General features: G+C 50.7%; 1 protein-coding gene across 1 annotated transcript in view; it reads right to left on the reverse strand.

Annotated features, from left to right (window-relative positions):
- The window catches only part of LOC116936872 (uncharacterized), a 95673-nt gene that overhangs the window by 51070 nt on the left and 21563 nt on the right, over positions 1 to 23040 (reverse strand). Inside the window, exon 6 of the mRNA XM_076059109.1 lies at positions 5367 to 5535. Coding sequence (XP_075915224.1) covers positions 5367 to 5535 — 169 coding nt within the window. The remainder of the gene's footprint in view (positions 1 to 5366; positions 5536 to 23040) is intronic.

The raw sequence follows: 23040 nt of genomic DNA on the forward strand, positions 1-23040 counted from the left end.
TATGTGTGTGACTGTGTGTAGGTGTGTGTGTAGGTGTGTGTGTGACTGTGTCTGTGTGTGTGACTGTGTGTGACTGTGTGTGTGTAGGCGTTTGTGTGTGTGTAGGTGTGTGTGTGACTGTGTGTGTGTGACTGTGTGTGACTGTGTGTGTAGGTGTGTGTGTGACTGTGTGTGTGTGTGACTGTGTGTGTGTGTGACTGTGTGTGTGTGTGACTGTGTGTGTGTCACTGTGTGTGTGTCACTGTGTGTGTGTGTGTGTGTCACTGTGTGTGTCACTGTGTGTGTCACTGTGACTGTGTGTTTTCACACCCAATGGTCTCATGCTGGACGTGCTTGGCGTCCAGTGAGGTGTAGAGTTCAGCACAGGGTGTGAACGCCCCAGCCGTGGGGTGACTGTGTGTGTGACTGTGTGTGTGTGTAGGTGTGTGTGTGTGTGTGACAACCCCCTACCTCCTCGCGGTGCCGGACGGGCAACTCTGTCGTGGACAGTGCTGTGGGGGGAGATCCAATTTTGATTGGCTCCTCCCCTCATGGCGTCTGTGTCCACCACAGGGGCTAAACGGGGGCTCTGGACGGGTGCGAGGGGCTGGTAACCCCTCCACCTTCAATTAATTACCACGAAACTACGAATTAAACTTAAATATGTAACAACTAAGCTTGTGCCGGAGGCCCCGGGGGGCCAGGCGTCTATGACGTCTCCTGGCCAAACCCCAATTGGCGGAGCCAGGAGATTGAATACCTACCCTCGGGGCTACTCCAGAAACAACGAAAAGCCACTACGGTTAGCCACGTGGAATGTTCGAACGCTCACTGCAGCGGAGAGGCTGCCACTCCTCTGTCGGGAGCTGGACCGGTACCGCCTGGATCTATGCGGCATTCAGGAGGTCCGGTGGACCGGCTCTGGCTCCTGCCACCATGAGGGGTGGACAGTCCTCTACTCGGGGCAGCAGACTGCCAAACAACAGGGTGTGGGTCTTCTTTTGAACAAAAGAATGAAGGGGGCGTGGGAGCGTGGCGGTGAGGTGTGGGAAGCTGTAAGCCCCAGGCTACTTTGGGCTCGCCTTCCCATCAACCGGAGGCGAGGAATGGTGGTCGTGGTTACTTATGCCCCCACCGAAGATGAACATCCGTGGAGGGATGCAGGCAAAGCCGATGAGTCAGATGCCTTCTATGACCTCCTGTCACAGGTGCTGGCTAAAGTGGCCCCTCGGGATAGAGTCATCATGTTGGGTGACTTCAATGCCCGAGTTGGTCATGATACTGGCACCTGGCCTGGAGTGATTGGAGGGCATGGGCCAGATCAGCTCAATAACAACGGTAGGAGGCTGCTAGATTTTTGTGCAGCCCATGGGCTTGTAATTACCAACACGCTGTTCCGGCATCGGCGCATCCACACAACATCATGGATGCATGCCGGGTCCAAGCAAGAACATCTGCTGGACTACATAGTGACGGACCAGCGAATGCGAGCCCATGTCCTTGACACCAGGACCTACCGTGGAGCTGATCTGCCCTCTGACCATCGACTAGTCATCTGTAAGATGCGCCTGCCATTCTTCCACTCCGGTGGTGGGTGTACACCCAGGACCCCATTCCAACCTAAAGTGGCCTGGTCTCAGTTATCTGATGAAAGTTGCAAGCGAGAATTTCATCATCGCTTGCGGCTGGGATTGGCATCGTCCCCGACTCCTCCTGATGTCGAGGGTAAATGGGCGAGGTTTAGGACTGTGACTCATGCAGCTGCAATGGCTGCTTTGGGTACGCGGTCCAGACCTCCCCAGACACCCTGGATGACAGAGGAGTTGTTCACGATGGTTGAGAAAAAGCGACAGGCCCACTGTCATCGGCTACAGAGTCCCACGTCAGAGAATGAGGAGGCTTACCGCAGCCTTCGCTCGGAGGTTCGGAGAGCCGTGAGGCGCTGCAAGGATGGGTGGTGGTCGCGGGTTGCTGAGGAGATGGAGTCTGCCTCAGTGGCCCGTGATCACAAATCTCTATTTAACTCCATCAAAAAAGTAACCTGCAGCGCCACACCTATTACCATCATTAGGGGAAAAAACGGCGATCCAATTTCCGACCCCCAGGAACAGGTTCGCAGATTTGCTGAGCATTTCTGTGAGGTCCTGGGGGAGGGAAAATCCCTCAGCCAGGAAAACATCGTGGCACAAAGTGAGGATGACCCTGTTGAGGCTGCGGTGCCTCAAATATTGGATGAAGTCACCCCCTGTGAGCGGCTGGCTGAGGTGCCATCTGCTAAGGAAGTATTGAAGGTGATCCGGAGTCTGAGACCAGGAAAGGCAGCGGGCAGAGATGATCTTCCAAGCGAAATGCTGAGGGAGGGTGGCGTTTGTGCACAGACTGCCCTATATGACATCATAACAACAGTCTGGACCACTGGACGGGTTCCGCAGGATTGGAAGGATGCCCTGGTGGTCCCCCTTTTTAAGAAGGGGGACCGCACAGACTGTAACAACTACAGGGGCATCTCACTCCTCAGTGTGCCGGGAAAGGTCCTGGCAAGGATTATTCAGCATCGCCTTGCCAGGCACGCTGAGGAGAGGCTTGCGGAGCCCCAATGCGGTTTCAGGAAAGGGCGGTCCTGCACAGATGCCATATTTTCTGTCCGTCTGCTACAGCAGAGGTGTAGGGAATTCCAACAAGACCTACATCTCTGCTTTATTGACCTGGTCAAGGCCTATGATACCATCAGTAGGCCTGGGCTCTGGGTCGTTCTTCGTGCTTTTGGAGTACCTGACCCTCTGCTCACGATCATTAAGGACCTTCATGATGGTGAGCGGGCCCGGGTAAAACTACGTGGCCGGGAGTCAGAGCCATTCCCTGTACACCTTGGGGTGCGACAGGGATGTCCTCTGGCTCCCACATTATTTAACATCTATTTTGACCACGTAGTTCGTGAAGCCTTCAATAGCTGTACCGGGGGAATCTCCATATGGTACAGATATAATGGGAGGCTAATCGATGCCCGGGTGCGGTCAAGGGATGGCTCCCTATTGCTCAACCACGTTATGTATGCTGATGACTTGGTAATAGCTGCTCAGTCAGAGGAGGAGTTGGAGACGCTGCTGCTGAGACTGGAGCGTGCCACTAAGAGGTGGGGCCTTACCATCAGCCCCACCAAAACCAAGCACCTGCCTGGGTATTTTGTACCATCGGACACTCCACCCCCACAACTCCCAATCGGTGATGGGGCAGTTGTGGAGAGAGTGGAGAGTTTCCCATACCTGGGCAGTGTGCTTATGACTGGCACCAGTTTAACAGCAGAGGTCTCACTCCGAATCAGTCTAGCGGCAATATCTTTTCATCGGTTGCGTAACGCTGTGTGGAAGCTACCTGGTCTGTCGCTCCGCACTAAGCTTCAGGTCTTCTCGGCCACGGTCATTCCCTCCCTTCTCTACGCTTGCGAAACGTGGACCCCCCTAATGGAACATCTTCGCCGGTTAGAAACATTTAGGCTGGCCTGCCTACGATCCATCCTGGGTTTAACCAGACTGGATTGTGTGAGGAGCTCACAAATCCTTGAAAGATCTGGGCAGGGTCCCATCGGTGAGCTCCTCCGGCAGGCAAGGCTGCGATGGCTGGGTCATGTAGCCCGCATGCCCAGCCACCGCATGCCGAAACAGCTTTTGTTTGGCCGGATTGAGGGGGCTAAGCGGGCGCGGCACGGGCTAGAGAAGAGATGGAGTGATGTGGTACAGGAGGACGTGGAGCTGAGTGGACTTGCCGATGACTGGTACCAGCGGTGTCAAGATCGGCCTCTGTGGAGGAGGCTCGTGAAGGATGCTACTGGGCAGTTGGAGGCAGTCGCCCTCCAACAACAACGGAGGGCGGAGGAGCGACGCTCACAACAGCGAGCGGAGCGCCGGGTGGCTAAAGCACAGCAGGTTGGCACAGTAGGGGGCACAGGTGGTGCATCAGCCAGTCATCTCAGTCAGTCGACCCGTGGCACCTGGGTCTGCCCCGTGACCTCCTGCCAGCGGGCGTTCGACACTTCACGTGGCCTCAGGGTGCACATAGCCTGGCACAAGCGTCGTGGTGACGTCACCGCCACTTAGTGGCGAATGGCGGTTGTTGTTGTTGTTGTAGGTGTGTGTGTGTAGGTGTGTGTGTGTAGATGTGTGTGTGTAGGTGTGTGTAGGTGTGTGTGTGTGTGACTGTATGTGTGTGTGACTGTGTGTGTAGGTGTGTGTGTGTGTGTGTGACTGTGTGTGTGTGACTATGTGTGTAGGTGTGTGTGTGTGACTGTGTGTGTGTGTGTGACTGTGTGTGTGTGACTGTGTGTCACTGTGTGTGACTGTGTGTGTGTGACTGTGTGTGTGACTGTGTGTGTGTGTAGGTGTGTGTGTGACTGTGTGTGTGTGTGACTGTGTGTTCACACCCGATAGTCTCATGCTGGACGTGCTTGGCGTCCAGGGAAGTGTAGAGTTCAGCACAGGGTGTGAACGCCCCAGCCGTGGTGTGTAGGTGTGTGTGTGTGTAGGTGTGTGTAGGTGTGTGTGTCACTGTGTGACTGTGTGTTCACACCCGATGGTCTCGTGCTGGACGTGTTTGGCGTCCAGGGAAGTGTAGAGTTCAGCACAGGGTGTGAACGCCCCAGCCGTGGTGTGTAGGTGTGTGTGTGTGTGTGTGTAGGTGTGTGTGTGTAGGTGTGTGTGTGTTCACACCCGATGGTCTCGTGCTGGACGTGCTTGGCGTCCAGTGATGTGTAGAGTTCAGCACAGGGTGTGAACGCCCCAGCCGTGGTGTGTAGGTGTGTGTGTGTGTGTGTGACTGTGTGTAGGTGTGTGTGTGACTGTGTGTGTGTTCACACCCGATGGTCTCGTGCTGGACGTGCTTGGCGTCCAGGGAAGTGTAGAGTTCAGCACAGGGTGTGAACGCCCCAGCCGTGGTGTGTAGGTGTGTGTGTGTGTGTGACTGTGTGTGTGTGTGACTGTGTGTGTGTGTTCACACCCGATGGTCTCATGCTGGACGTGCTTGGCGTCCAGTGATGTGTAGAGTTCAGCACAGGGTGTGAACGCCCCAGCCGTGGTGTGTGTGTGTGTGTGACTGTGTGTAGGTGTGTGACTGTGTGTTCACACCCGATGGTCTCGTGCTGGACGTGCTTGGCGTCCAGTGATGTGTAGAGTTCAGCACAGGGTGTGAACGCCCCAGCCGTGGTGTGTGTGTGTGTGTAGGTGTGTGACTGTGTGTAGGTGTGTGTGTGACTGTGTGTTCACACCCGATGGTCTCGTGCTGGACGTGCTTGGCGTCCAGTGATGTGTAGAGTTCAGCACAGGGTGTGAACGCCCCAGCCGTGGTGTGTGTGTGTGTGTAGGTGTGTGTGACTGTCTGTGTGTGTGTGTTCACACCCGATGGTCTCATGCTGGACGTGCTTGGCGTCCAGGGATGTGTAGAGTTCAGCACAGGGTGTGAACGCCCCAGCCGCCGCGTACAGCCGCAGCAGAAGAAGCTTCAGCTGGGCACTTGACGGGCTGTGGGACAGCCCCTCCTCTAGCAGAACTACAGCCCTCCACGGCTCTACACACACACAGTCACACACACACACAGTCACACACACAGTCACACACACACACAGTCACACACACAGTCACACACACACACACAGTCACACACACACAGTCACACACACACAGTCACACACACACACAGTCACACACACACAGTCCCTCCTCTAGCAGAACAACAGCCCTCCACGGCTCTACACACACACAGTCACACACACAGTCACACACACAGTCACACACACAGTCACACACACACAGTCCCTCCTCTAGCAGAACAACAGCCCTCCACGGCTCTACACACACACAGTCACACACACAGTCACACACACAGTCACACACACAGTCACACACACAGTCCCTCCTCTAGCAGAACAACAGCCCTCCACGGCTCTACACACACAGTCACACACACAGTCACGCACACAGACACAGTCACACACACAGTCACACACAGACACAGTCACACACACACAGTCACACACACAGTCACACACACCCACACAGCCCCTCCTCTAGCAGAACTACAGCCCTCCACGGCTCTACACACACACAGTCACACACACAGTCACACACAGTCACACACACAGTCACACACACACACAGTCACACACAGTCACACACACACACAGTCACACACACACAGTCCCTCCTCTAGCAGAACTACAGCCCTCCACGGCTCTACACACACAGTCACACACACACACAGTCACACACACAGTCACACACACACACAGCCCCTCCTCTAGCAGAACTACAGCCCTCCACGGCTCTACACACACACAGTCACACACACAGGCACACACACACACAGTCACACACAGTCACACACACAGTCACACACACACAGTCACACACACACAGTCACACACACACAGTCACACACACACAGTCACACACACAGTCCCTCCTCTAGCAGAACTACAGCCCTCCACGGCTCTACACACACACACAGTCACACACACAGTCACACACACACACAGTCACACACACAGTCACAGTCACACACACACAGTCACACACACACAGTCCCTCCTCTAGCAGAACTACAGCCCTCCACGGCTCTACACACACAGTCACACACACACAGTCACACAGTCACACACACACAGTCACACACACACAGTCACACACACACAGTCACACACACACAGTCACACACACACAGTCACACACACAGTCCTTCCTCCAGCAGAACTACAGCCCTCCACGGCTCTACACACACAGTCACACACACAGTCACAGTTACACAGTCACACACACAGTCACACACACAGTCACACACACAGTCACACACACAGTCACACACACAGTCACACAGTCACACACACAGTCACACACAGTCACACACACACAGTCACACACAGTCACACACACAGTCACACACACAGGCACACAGTCACACACACAGTCACACACACAGTCACACACACAGTCCCTCCTCTAGCAGAACTACAGCCATCCACGGCTCTACACACACAGTAACACACACACACAGTCACACACGCAGTCACACACACACAGTCACACACACAGAGTCACACACACACAGTCACACACACAGTCACACACACACAACAACAACCGCCATTCGCCACTAAGTAGCGGTAACGTCACCACGACGCTTGTGCCAGGCGAGTTAAACTGAAATATGTAGCCTGGCACACACACACACACACACGTGTTACACACACACACGTGTTACACACACACCTGTGCTACACACGTGTTACACACCTGTACTACACACGTGTTACACACACACTTGTTACACACCTGTACTACACACGTGTTACACACACAGTGTTACACACACACCACGTGTTACACACACACCACGTGTTACACACACACACGTGTTACACACACACACGTGTTACACACACACACACACGTGTTACACACACACACACGTGTTACACACACACGTGTTACACACACACGTGTTACACACACATTTGTTACACACACACACACACTTGTTACACACACACACACACGTGTTACACACACACGTGTTACACACACACACGTGTTACACACACACACGTGTTACACACACACATGTTACACACACACACACACTTGTTACACACACACACACACACACGTGTTACACACACAGTGTTACACACACACACAGTGTTACACACACACACGTGTTACACACACACACGTGTTACACACACAGTGTTACACACACACACGTGTTACACACACACGTGTTACACACACACGTGTTACACACACACACACGTGTTACACACACACACCTGTACTACACACGTGTTACACACACACACGTGTTACACACACACACACGTGTTACACACACACACACGTGTTACACACACACACACGTGTTACACACACACGTGCTACACACACACTACGTGTTACACACACACACACGTGTTACACACACACACACGTGTTACACACACACACGTGTTACACACACACACTTGTTACACACACACACGTGTTACACACACACACCACGTGTTACACACACACACGTGTTACACACACACACGTGTTACACACACACACACGTGTTACACACACACACACGTGTTACACACGTGTTACACACACGTGTTACACACGTGTTACACACACACACACGTGTTACACACACACACAAACTTGTTACACACACACACGTGTTACACACACACACACACGTGTTACACACACACACGTGTTACACACACACACACGTGTTACACACACACGTGTTACACACACACACACGTGTTACACACACACATGTTACACACACACACACGTGTTACACACACACATGTTACACACCTACACACCTGTTACACACCTACACACGTGTTGCACACCTACACACGTGTTGCACACCTACACACGTGTTACACACACACACGTGTTACACACACACACACGTGTTACACACACACACACACACACGTGTTACACACACACACACACACGTGTTACACACACACACGTGTTACACACACACACACGTGTTACACACACACACACGTGTTACACACACACGTGTTACACACACACACACACGTGTTACACACACACACACACGTGTTACACACACACACGTGTTACACACACACACACGTGTTACACACACACGTGTTACACACACACACACGTGTTACACACACACATGTTACACACACACACACGTGTTACACACACACATGTTACACACCTACACACGTGTTACACACCTACACACGTGTTACACACCTACACACGTGTTGCACACCTACACACGTGTTGCACACCTACACACGTGTTACACACACACACGTGTTACACACACACACACGTGTTACACACACACACACACGTGTTACACACACACACGTGTTACACACACACACACACACGTGTTACACACACACACACGTGTTACACACACACACACACGTTACACACACACACACGTGTTACACACACACACACGTGTTACACACACACACGTGTTACACACACACACACGTGTTACACACACACACACGTGTTACACACACACACACACACGTGTTACACACACACACACACGTGTTACACACACACACACACGTGTTACACACACACACACCACGTGTTACACACACACACGTGTTACACACACACACACACGTGCTACACACACACACGTGTTACATACACACGCACACACGTGTTACACACACACACACGTGTTACACACACACACACACGTGTTACACACACACACACACACGTGTTACACACACATACACGTGTTACACACACACCACGTGTTACACACACACCACGTGTTACACACACACCACGTGTTACACACACACGTGTTACACACACACTTGTTACACACACACACACGTGTTACACACACACGTGTTACACACACCACGTGTTACACACACCACGTGTTACACACACCACGTGTTACACACACACACACACACGTGTTACACACACACACACACGTGTTACACACACACACACGTGTTACACACACACACACGTGTTACACACACACACACGTGTTACACACACACACGTGTTACACACACACCACGTGTTACACACACACCACGTGTTACACACACACACACACACCACGTGTTACACACACACACACCACACGTGTTACACACACACACACACACCACGTGTTACACACACACACACCACACGTGTTACACACACACACACCACGTGTTACACACACACACACACACGTGTTACACACACACACACCACACGTGTTACACACACACACACACACCACGTGTTACACACACACACACACACACGTGTTACACACACACACACGTGTTACACACACACACACACGTGTTACACACACACACCACGTGTTACACACACACACGTGTTACACACACACACGTGTTACACACACACACACACACACGTGTTACACACACACACACGTGTTACACACACACACGTGTTACACACACACACGTGTTACACACACACACACGTGTTACACACACACACACACACGTGTTACACACACACACACACTTGTTACACACACACACACACCACGTGTTACACACCACGTGTTACACACACACACACACGTGTTACACACACACACACACACACGTGTTACACACACACACACACACGTGTTACACACACACACTTGTTACACACACACGTGTTACACACACACACACACGTGTTACACACACACACACACGTGTTACACACACACACCACGTGTTACACACACACACACACGTGTTACACACACACACACGTGTTACACACACACACGTGTTACACACACACACGTGTTACACACACACACACACCACATGTTACACACACACACACACGTGTTACACACACACACACACGTGTTACACACACACACACACACGTGTTACACACACACACACACACCACGTGTTACACACACACCACGTGTTACACACACACACGTGTTACACACACACACGTGTTACACACACACACTTGTTACACACACACGTGTTACACACACACCACGTGTTACACACACACCACGTGTTACACACACACCACGTGTTACACACACACACACACACCACGTGTTACACACACACACACCACACGTGTTACACACACACACACACACCACGTGTTACACACACACGTGTTACACACACACACGTGTTACACACACACACACGTGTTACACACACACACCACGTGTTACACACACACACGTGTTACACACACACACACACGTGTTACACACACACACACACGTGTTACACACACACACACACACGTACGTGTTACACACACACACACACGTGTTACACACACACACACACACGTGTTACACACACACACACTTGTTACACACACACACACACCACGTGTTACACACCACGTGTTACACACACACACACACGTGTTACACACACACACACACGTGTTACACACACACACTTGTTACACACACACGTGTTACACACACACGTGTTACACACACACACACGTGCTACACACACACACGTGTTACATACACACGCACACACGTGTTACACACACACACACGTGTTACACACACACACACACGTGTTACACACACACACACACACGTGTTACACACACATACACGTGTTACACACACACCACGTGTTACACACACACCACGTGTTACACACACACCACGTGTTACACACACACGTGTTACACACACACTTGTTACACACACACACACGTGTTACACACACACACACGTGTTACACACACCACGTGTTACACACACCACGTGTTACACACACCACGTGTTACACACACACACACACACGTGTTACACACACACACACACGTGTTACACACACACACACGTGTTACACACACACACACGTGTTACACACACACACACGTGTTACACACACACACGTGTTACACACACACCACGTGTTACACACACACCACGTGTTACACACACACACACACACCACGTGTTACACACACACACACCACACGTGTTACACACACACACACACACCACGTGTTACACACACACACACCACACGTGTTACACACACACACACACACACCACGTGTTACACACACACACACACACACGTGTTACACACACACACACCACACGTGTTACACACACACACACACACCACGTGTTACACACACACACACACGTGTTACACACACACACACGTGTTACACACACACACACACGTGTTACACACACACACCCGTGTTACACACACACACCACGTGTTACACACACACACGTGTTACACACACACACGTGTTACACACACACACACACACACACGTGTTACACACACACACACGTGTTACACACACACACACACACGTGTTACACACACGTGTTACACACACACACACGTGTTACACACACACACACACACGTGTTACACACACACACACACTTGTTACACACACACACACACCACGTGTTACACACCACGTGTTACACACACACACACACACGTGTTACACACACACACACACGTGTTACACACACACACACACACACACGTGTTACACACACACACTTGTTACACACACACGTGTTACACACACACGTGTTACACACACACACACACGTGTTACACACACACACACACGTGTTACACACACACACCACGTGTTACACACACACACACACACGTGTTACACACACACACACGTGTTACACACACACACGTGTTACACACACACACGTGTTACACACACACACGTGTTACACACACACACACACCACATGTTACACACACACACACGTGTTACACACACACACACACGTGTTACACACACACACACACACGTGTTACACACACACACACACACCACGTGTTACACACACACCACGTGTTACACACACACACGTGTTACACACACACACGTGTTACACACACACACTTGTTACACACACACGTGTTACACACACACCACGTGTTACACACACACCACGTGTTACACACACACCACGTGTTACACACACACACACACACACCACGTGTTACACACACACACACCACACGTGTTACACACACACACACACCACGTGTTACACACACACGTGTTACACACACACACGTGTTACACACACACACACACGTGTTACACACACACACCACGTGTTACACACACACACGTGTTACACACACACGTGTTACACACACACACACACGTGTTACACACACACACACACACGTACGTGTTACACACACACACACACGTGTTACACACACACACACACACGTGTTACACACACACACACTTGTTACACACACACACACACCACGTGTTACACACCACGTGTTACACACACACACACACGTGTTACACACACACACACACGTGTTACACACACACACTTGTTACACACACACGTGTTACACACACACGTGTTACACACAAACACACACGTGTTACACACACACACCACGTGTTACACACACACACGTGTTACACACACGTGTTACACACACGTGTTACACACACACACACACACGTGTTACACACACACACGTGTTACACAGACACACACACCACGTGTTACACACACACACACACCACATGTTACACACACACACACACCACGTGTTACACACACACACGTGTTACACACACACACACGTGTTACACACACACACACCACGTGTTACACACACACACACACCACGTGTTACACACACACACCACGTGTTAAACACACACACCACGTGTTACACACACACACACCACGTGTTACACACACACACCACGTGTTACACATACACACCACGTGTTACACACACACACCACGTGTTACACACACACACACCACGTGTTACACACACACACACCACGTGTTACACACACACACCACGTGTTAAACACACACACCACGTGTTACACACACACACCACGTGTTACACACACACACACACGTGTTACACACACACACACCACGTGTTACACACACACCACGTGTTACACACACACACACACACCACGTGTTACACACACACACACACCACGTGTTACACACACACCACGTGTTACACACACACACACCACGTGTTACACACACACACACCACGTGTTACACACACACACCACGTGTTACACACACACACACCACGTGTTACACACACACACACACGTGTTACACACACACACACCACGTGTTACACACACCACGTGTTACACACACACACCATGTGTTACACACACACCACGTGTTACACACACACACACACCACGTGTTACACACACACCACGTGTTACACACACACACACACACCACGTGTTACACACACACACCACGTGTTACACACACACACACCACGTGTTAGACACACACACACACGTGTTACACACACACACACCACGTGTTACACACACCACGCGTTACACACACACACCACGTGTTACACACACACCACGTGTTACACACACACACACCACGTGTTACACACACACACCACGTGTTACACACACACACACCACGTGTTACACACACACACACACGTGTTACACACACACACACACCACGTGTTACACACACACCACGTGTTACACACACACACACACACCACGTGTTACACACACACACCACGTGTTACACACCACGTGTTACACACACACACACACCACGTGTTACACACCACGTGTTACACACACACACACCACGTGTTACACACCACGTGTTACACACACACCACGTGTTACACACCACGTGTTACACACACACCACGTGTTACACACACACACACGTGTTACACACACACACACCACGTGTTACACACACCACGTGTTACACACACACACCATGTGTTACACACACACCACGTGTTACACACACACACACACACCACGTGTTACACACACACCACGTGTTACACCCACACACACACCACGTGTTACACACACACACCACGTGTTACACACACACACACCACGTGTTACACACACACACACACGTGTTACACACACACACACCACGTGTTACACACACCACGTGTTACACACACACACCACGTGTTACACACACACACACCACGTGTTACACACACACCACGTGTTACACACACACCACGTGTTACACACACACACACACCACGTGTTACACACACACACACCACGTGTTACACACCACGTGTTACACACACACACACACCACGTGTTACACACCACGTGTTACACACACACACACCACGTGTTACACACCACGTGTTACACACACACACACCACGTGTTACACACCACGTGTTACACACACACCACGTGTTACACACACACCACGTGTTACACACACACCACGTGTTACACACACACACACACACACCACGTGTTACACACACACACCACGTGTTACACACACACACACCACGTGTTACACACACACACACGTGTTACACACACACACACACCACGTGTTACACACCACGTGTTAAACACCACGTGTTACACACACACACACGTGTTACACACACACACGTGTTACACACACACACACGTGTTACACACACACACTTGTTACACACACACGTGTTACACACACACCACGTGTTACACACACACACACACACCACGTGTTACACACACACACACACACCACACGTGTTACACACACACACACCACACGTGTTACACACACACACACACGACGTGTTACACACACACACACACCACGTGTTACACACACACACATCACGTGTTACACACCACGTGTTACACACACACACACACCACGTGTTACACACCACGTGTTACACACCACGTGTTACACACACACACCACGTGTTACACACATACACCACGTGTTACACACACACACCACGTGTTACACACACACACCACGTGTTACACACACACACCACGTGTTACACACACACACGTGTTACACACCACGTGTTACACACCACGTGTTGCACACCACGTGTTACACACACACACACACCACGTGTTACACACACACACACACACCACGTGTTACACACCACGTGTTACACACACACCACGTGTTACACACACACACACACCACGTGTTACACACATACACGTGTTACACACACCACGTGATACACACACACACACCACGTGTTACACACACACACGTGTTACACACACCACGTGATACACACACACGTGTTACACACACACACACACGTGTTACACACACACACACACCACGTGTTACACACACACACCACGTGTTACACACACACCACGTGTTACACACACCACGTGTTACACACCACGTGTTACACACCACGTGTTACACACCACGTGTTACACACCACGTGTTACACACACACACACCACGTGTTACACACACACACACACACCACGTGTTACACACCACGTGTTACACACACACACACACACCACGTGTTACACACCACGTGTTACACACACACCACGTGTTACACACCACGTGTTACACACACACACACACCACGTGTTACACACACACCACGTGTTACACACACACACACACCACGTGTTACACACACACACACACCACGTGTTACACACACACCACGTGTTACACACCACGTGTTACACACACACACACCACGTGTTACACACCACGTGTTACACACACACACACACACCACGTGTTACACACCACGTGTTACACACACACACCACGTGTTACACACCACGTGTTACACACACACCACGTGTTACACACACACCACGTGTTACACACACACCACGTGTTACACACCACGTGTTACACACACACACCACGTGTTACACACACACACCACGTGTTACACACACACACACCACGTGTTACACACACACACACACGTGTTACACACACACACACACACCACGTGTTACACACCACGTGTTACACACCACGTGTTACACACACCACGTGTTACACACCACGTGTTACACACACACACACACCACGTGTTACACACACACACACACACCACGTGTTACACACACACACCACGTGTTACACACACACACACCACGTGTTACACACCACGTGTTACACACACACACACCACGTGTTACACACCACGTGTTACACACCACGTGTTACACACATACACACCACGTGTTACACACACACACCACGTGTTACACACCACGTGTTACACACACACACCACGTGTTACACACACACACACGTGTTACACACACACACCACGTGTTACACACACACACACCACGTGTTACACACACACACACACGTGTTACACACACACACACCACGTGTTACACACACACCACGTGTTACACACACACCACGTGTTACACACACACACACACCACGTGTTACACACACACACACCACGTGTTACACACCACGTGTTACACACACACACACACCACGTGTTACACACCACGTGTTACACACACACACACCACGTGTTACACACCACGTGTTACACACACACACACCACGTGTTACACACCACGTGTTACACACACACCACGTGTTACACACACACCACGTGTTACACACACACCACGTGTTACACACACACACACACACACCACGTGTTACACACACACACCACGTGTTACACACACACACACCACGTGTTACACACACACACACGTGTTACACACACACACACACCACGTGTTACACACCACGTGTTAAACACCACGTGTTACACACACACACACGTGTTACACACACACACGTGTTACACACACACACACGTGTTACACACACACACTTGTTACACACACACGTGTTACACACACACCACGTGTTACACACACACACACACACCACGTGTTACACACACACACACACACCACACGTGTTACACACACACACACCACACGTGTTACACACACACACACACGACGTGTTACACACACACACACACCACGTGTTACACACACACACATCACGTGTTACACACCACGTGTTACACACACACACACACCACGTGTTACACACCACGTGTTACACACCACGTGTTACACACACACACCACGTGTTACACACATACACCACGTGTTACACACACACACCACGTGTTACACACACACACCACGTGTTACACACACACACCACGTGTTACACACACACACGTGTTACACACCACGTGTTACACACCACGTGTTGCACACCACGTGTTACACACACACACACACCACGTGTTACACACACACACACACACCACGTGTTACACACCACGTGTTACACACACACCACGTGTTACACACACACACACACCACGTGTTACACACATACACGTGTTACACACACCACGTGATACACACACACACACCACGTGTTACACACACACACGTGTTACACACACCACGTGATACACACACACGTGTTACACACACACACACACGTGTTACACACACACACACACCACGTGTTACACACACACACACACCACGTGTTACACACACACACCACGTGTTACACACACACCACGTGTTACACACACCACGTGTTACACACCACGTGTTACACACCACGTGTTACACACCACGTGTTACACACCACGTGTTACACACACACACACCACGTGTTACACACACACACACACACCACGTGTTACACACCACGTGTTACACACACACACACACACCACGTGTTACACACCACGTGTTACACACACACCACGTGTTACACACCACGTGTTACACACACACACACACCACGTGTTACACACACACCACGTGTTACACACACACACACACCACGTGTTACACACACACACACACCACGTGTTACACACACACCACGTGTTACACACCACGTGTTACACACACACACACCACGTGTTACACACCACGTGTTACACACACACACACACACCACGTGTTACACACCACGTGTTACACACACACACCACGTGTTACACACCACGTGTTACACACACACCACGTGTTACACACACACCACGTGTTACACACACACCACGTGTTACACACCACGTGTTACACACACACACCACGTGTTACACACACACACCACGTGTTACACACACACACACCACGTGTTACACACACACACACACGTGTTACACACACACACACACACCACGTGTTACACACCACGTGTTACACACCACGTGTTACACACACCACGTGTTACACACCACGTGTTACACACACACACACACCACGTGTTACACACACACACACACACCACGTGTTACACACACACACCACGTGTTACACACACACACACCACGTGTTACACACCACGTGTTACACACACACACACCACGTGTTACACACCACGTGTTACACACCACGTGTTACACACATACACACCACGTGTTACACACACACACCACGTGTTACACACCACGTGTTACACACACACACCACGTGTTACACACACACACACGTGTTACACACACACACCACGTGTTACACACACACACACCACGTGTTACACACACACACACACGTGTTACACACACACACACCACGTGTTACACACACCACGTGTTACACACACACACCATGTGTTACACACACACCACGTGTTACACACACACACACACACCACGTGTTACACACACACCACGTGTTACACACACACACACACACCACGTGTTACACACACACACCACGTGTTACACACACACACACCACGTGTTAGACACACACACACACGTGTTACACACACACACACCACGTGTTACACACACCACGCGTTACACACACACACCACGTGTTACACACACACCACGTGTTACACACACACACACCACGTGTTACACACACACCACGTGTTACACACACACACACCACGTGTTACACACACACACACACGTGTTACACACACACACACACACCACGTGTTACACACACACCACGTGTTACACACACACACACACCACGTGTTACACACACACACACCACGTGTTACACACCACGTGTTACACACACACACACACACCACGTGTTACACACCACGTGTTACACACACACACACCACGTGTTACACACCACGTGTTACACACACACACACACACCACGTGTTACACACCACGTGTTACACACACACACACCACGTGTTACACACCACGTGTTACACACACACCACGTGTTACACACCACGTGTTACACACACACCACGTGTTACACACACACACACGTGTTACACACACACACACCACGTGTTACACACACCACGTGTTACACACACACACCATGTGTTACACACACACCACGTGTTACACACACACCACGTGTTACACACACACACCACGTGTTACACACACACACACCACGTGTTACACACACACACACACGTGTTACACACACACACACCACGTGTTACACACACCACGTGTTACACACACACACCACGTGTTACACACACACACACCACGTGTTACACACACACCACGTGTTACACACACACACCACGTGTTACACACACACACACACACCACGTGTTACACACCACGTGTTACACACACACACACACCACGTGTTACACACCACGTGTTACACACACACACACCACGTGTTACACACCACGTGTTACACACACACACACCACGTGTTACACACCACGTGTTACACACACACCACGTGTTACACACACACCACGTGTTACACACACACCACGTGTTACAGACACACACACACCACGTGTTACACACACACACCACGTGTTACACACACACACACCACGTGTTACACACACACACACGTGTTACACACACACACACACCACGTGTTACACACCACGTGTTAAACACCACGTGTTACACACACACACACGTGTTACACACACACACGTGTTACACACACACACACGTGTTACACACACACACTTGTTACACACACACGTGTTACACACACACCACGTGTTACACACACACACACACACCACGTGTTACACACACACACACACACCACACGTGTTACACACACACACACCACACGTGTTACACACACACACACACGACGTGTTACACACACACACACACCACGTGTTACACACACACACACATCACGTGTTACACACCACGTGTTACACACACACACACACACCACGTGTTACACACCACGTGTTACACACACACACACACACCACGTGTTACACACCACGTGTTACACACCACGTGTTACACACCACGTGTTACACACACACACCACGTGTTACACACACACACCACGTGTTACACACCACGTGTTACACACACACACCACGTGTTACACACACACACCACGTGTTACACACACACACGTGTTACACACCACGTGTTACACACCACGTGTTGCACACCACGTGTTACACACACACACACACCACGTGTTACACACACACACACACACCACGTGTTACACACCACGTGTTACACACACACACCACGTGTTACACACACACACACACCACGTGTTACACACATACACGTGTTACACACACCACGTGATACACACACACACACCACGTGTTACACACACACACGTGTTACACACACCACGTGATACACACACACACACACGTGTTACACACACACACACACACACACGTGTTACACACACACACACACCACGTGTTACACACACACACCACGTGTTACACACACACCACGTGTTACACACACCACGTGTTACACACCACGTGTTACACACCACGTGTTACACACCACGTGTTACACACCACGTGTTACACACCACGTGTTACACACCACGTGTTACACACACACACACCACGTGTTACACACACACACACACCACGTGTTACACACCACGTGTTACACACACACCACGTGTTACACACCACGTGTTACACACACACACCACGTGTTACACACACACCACGTGTTACACACACACACACCACGTGTTACACACACACCACGTGTTACACACACACACACACACCACGTGTTACACACACACCACGTGTTACACACACACACACACCACGTGTTACACACACACACACACCACGTGTTACACACACACCACGTGTTACACACACACACACACCACGTGTTACACACACACACACACCACGTGTTACACACACACACACCACGTGTTACACACCACGTGTTACACACACACACACACCACGTGTTACACACCACGTGTTACACACACACACACACACCACGTGTTACACACCACGTGTTACACACACACACCACGTGTTACACACCACGTGTTACACACACACCACGTGTTACACACACACCACGTGTTACACACACACCACGTGTTACACACCACGTGTTACACACACACACCACGTGTTACACACACACACCACGTGTTACACACACACACACCACGTGTTACACACACACACACACGTGTTACACACACACACACACCACGTGTTACACACCACGTGTTACACACCACGTGTTACACACACCACGTGTTACACACCACGTGTTACACACACACACACACCACGTGTTACACACACACACACACACCACGTGTTACACACACACACCACGTGTTACACACACACACACCACGTGTTACACACCACGTGTTACACACACACACACCACGTGTTACACACCACGTGTTACACACCACGTGTTACACACATACACACCACGTGTTACACACACACACCACGTGTTACACACCACGTGTTACACACACACACACCACGTGTTACACACACACACACGTGTTACACACACACACCACGTGTTACACACACACACACACGTGTTACACACCACGTGTTACACACCACGTGTTACACACCACGTGTTGCACACCACGTGTTACACACACCACGTGTTACACACACACACACACCACGTGTTACACACACACACACACACCACGTGTTACACACCACGTGTTACACACACACACACCACGTGTTACACACACACACACACCACGTGTTACACACACACACGTGTTACACACACCACGTGATACACACACACACACCACGTGTTACACACACACACGTGTTACACACACCACGTGATACACACACACACACACGTGTTACACACACACACACGTGTTACACACACACACACCACGTGTTACACACACACACCACGTGTTACACACACACCACGTGTTACACACACACCACGTGTTACACACACCACGTGTTACACACACACCACGTGTTACACACACCACGTGTTACACACACACCACGTGTTACACACCACGTGTTACACACCACGTGTTACACACACACACACCACGTGTTACACACACACACACCACGTGTTACACACCACGTGTTACACACACACACACACCACGTGTTACACACCTCGTGTTACACACACACCACGTGTTACACACCACGTGTTACACACACACCACGTGTTACACACCACGTGTTACACACACACCACGTGTTACACACCACGTGTTACACACCACGTGTTACACACCACGTGTTACACACACACACCACGTGTTACACACCACGTGTTACACACCACGTGTTACACACCACGTGTTACACACCACGTGTTACACACACACACCACGTGTTACACACACACACCACGTGTTACACACACACCACGTGTTACACACA

Source organism: Petromyzon marinus (genome assembly GCF_048934315.1).
Source record: "Petromyzon marinus isolate PM22_M1 ecotype Great Lakes invasive population chromosome 84 unlocalized genomic scaffold, UKy_Petmar_22M1.pri1.0 chr84_unloc.2, whole genome shotgun sequence".
NCBI classification, from domain to species: Eukaryota; Metazoa; Chordata; class Hyperoartia; order Petromyzontiformes; family Petromyzontidae; genus Petromyzon; species Petromyzon marinus.